The following is a 1,247-nucleotide window of genomic DNA, read 5'->3' as shown; positions in this document are numbered from 1 at the left end:
TGAACTACTACCAGCGCGTGACGCGGGCCGTGCTGGGTGACGACCCCCAGCTGATGAAGGTGGGTGGGAGCAGGGGGAGTGGTGTGGGGCAGACCCCTCTGACCCCCAAGTCAGCCTGGTGGTGACTCGGAGCAGGGCGCCAGGAGCCTCCAAGTCACCCCCAACAGAGCCCTGGCAGCCCAGTGTCTGCTCTCCCGGTGGGGGGGAGCTTCCTTCCTAGCCAGCAAAGCCCCCAGGGCCAGGCACACAGAGCAGCAGGGCTCCCTCTCCCCCAAGGACGGAGAGCCCAGAGCTTGCCCAGGCATTTCCCCCAGCATTGCCAGGGCAGGAGTTTGCCCTGCTGTAAAGGCCTCCTGGTCTCCACTGCAGCAGGGGAGTGATTTCTGGGGCTGGGGTCAGGCTGGAGACCTGCCAGGGGCACCTGCCTGTGGTCCAAGCCCTTCCCGCCCCCTGCACCTGCAGGTCGCCCTCCAGGACCTCCAGACTAACTCCAAGATCGCGGCGCTGTTGCCCTACTTCGTCTACGTGGTCAGCGGGGTGAGTGGAGCTGCGGGCAGGGAGAGGGGGTTACCCTGCTCCGTTCCTATGGAGAAATTCTAGGGGTGGGGAGAGGTTTGGGGGTGGTGGGGCCATGTCCAGGTGTGGCAGGAAGGTTGGGGCGGGTCATGTCAGAGGTCAGGGCTTGGGGCTGATGGTAACCCCTGAGCCTGCTCTGTTCTTGCAGGGGAAGTCCTGGGGGTGGGGGTGGGTTTGCAGGGCTGGGGGACAGCGCATATCCAGGGGTGGCACAAAGGCTGGAGGTCAGGGCCTGGGCTGACAGCGACCCCCGACCCTGCTTTGTTCTTGCAGATGAAGTCTAGGGGTGGCAGCAGGCTTGCGGGATGGTGGAGCTGTGCCTGGGGGGGGGCAGGAATGTTTGGGGTGACCACGGGGATCAGGGTTCAGGGCTGTGGTGGTGACCCCTGACCCCACTCCATCCCTGCAGGTGAAGTGCTGAGGGTGGGGGCAGGTTTGGGAGACAGTGGAGCCATGTCCAGGGCTGGCAGGTAGGTCACGGGTCAGAGACCGGGGCCTGGGGCTGACCCCTGGCTCCACTGCAGGTGAAGTCGGTCAGCCATGACCTGGAGCAGCTGAGCCGGCTGCTGCACATCGCACGGAGCCTGATCCAGAACCCGTACGTGTGCCTGGGCTCCTACGCGCGCAGCCTCATTGCCAGCGTCACCTACTGCGTCCTGGAGCCGCTGGCC

At 65.5% G+C, this 1,247-nt stretch overlaps 1 protein-coding gene across 1 annotated transcript in view; it reads left to right on the top strand.

The window, feature by feature from the left end:
* Positions 1–1,247, top strand: part of TAF6L (TATA-box binding protein associated factor 6 like) — a gene marked incomplete at its 5' end in the record, with an annotated part of 3,285 nt that continues 2,038 nt past the window's right edge. The window contains 3 exons of the mRNA XM_025214939.1: positions 1–59; positions 463–537; positions 1,101–1,244. Coding sequence (XP_025070724.1) covers positions 1–59; positions 463–537; positions 1,101–1,244 — 278 coding nt within the window. The remainder of the gene's footprint in view (positions 60–462; positions 538–1,100; positions 1,245–1,247) is intronic.

Source organism: Alligator sinensis, unplaced genomic scaffold (genome assembly GCF_000455745.1).
Source record: "Alligator sinensis unplaced genomic scaffold, ASM45574v1 scaffold1302_1, whole genome shotgun sequence".
Taxonomy (NCBI): Eukaryota; Metazoa; Chordata; order Crocodylia; family Alligatoridae; genus Alligator; species Alligator sinensis.
Note: the sequence above shows the minus strand (reverse complement) of the source record. Positions and strands in the feature narration are given on the sequence as shown.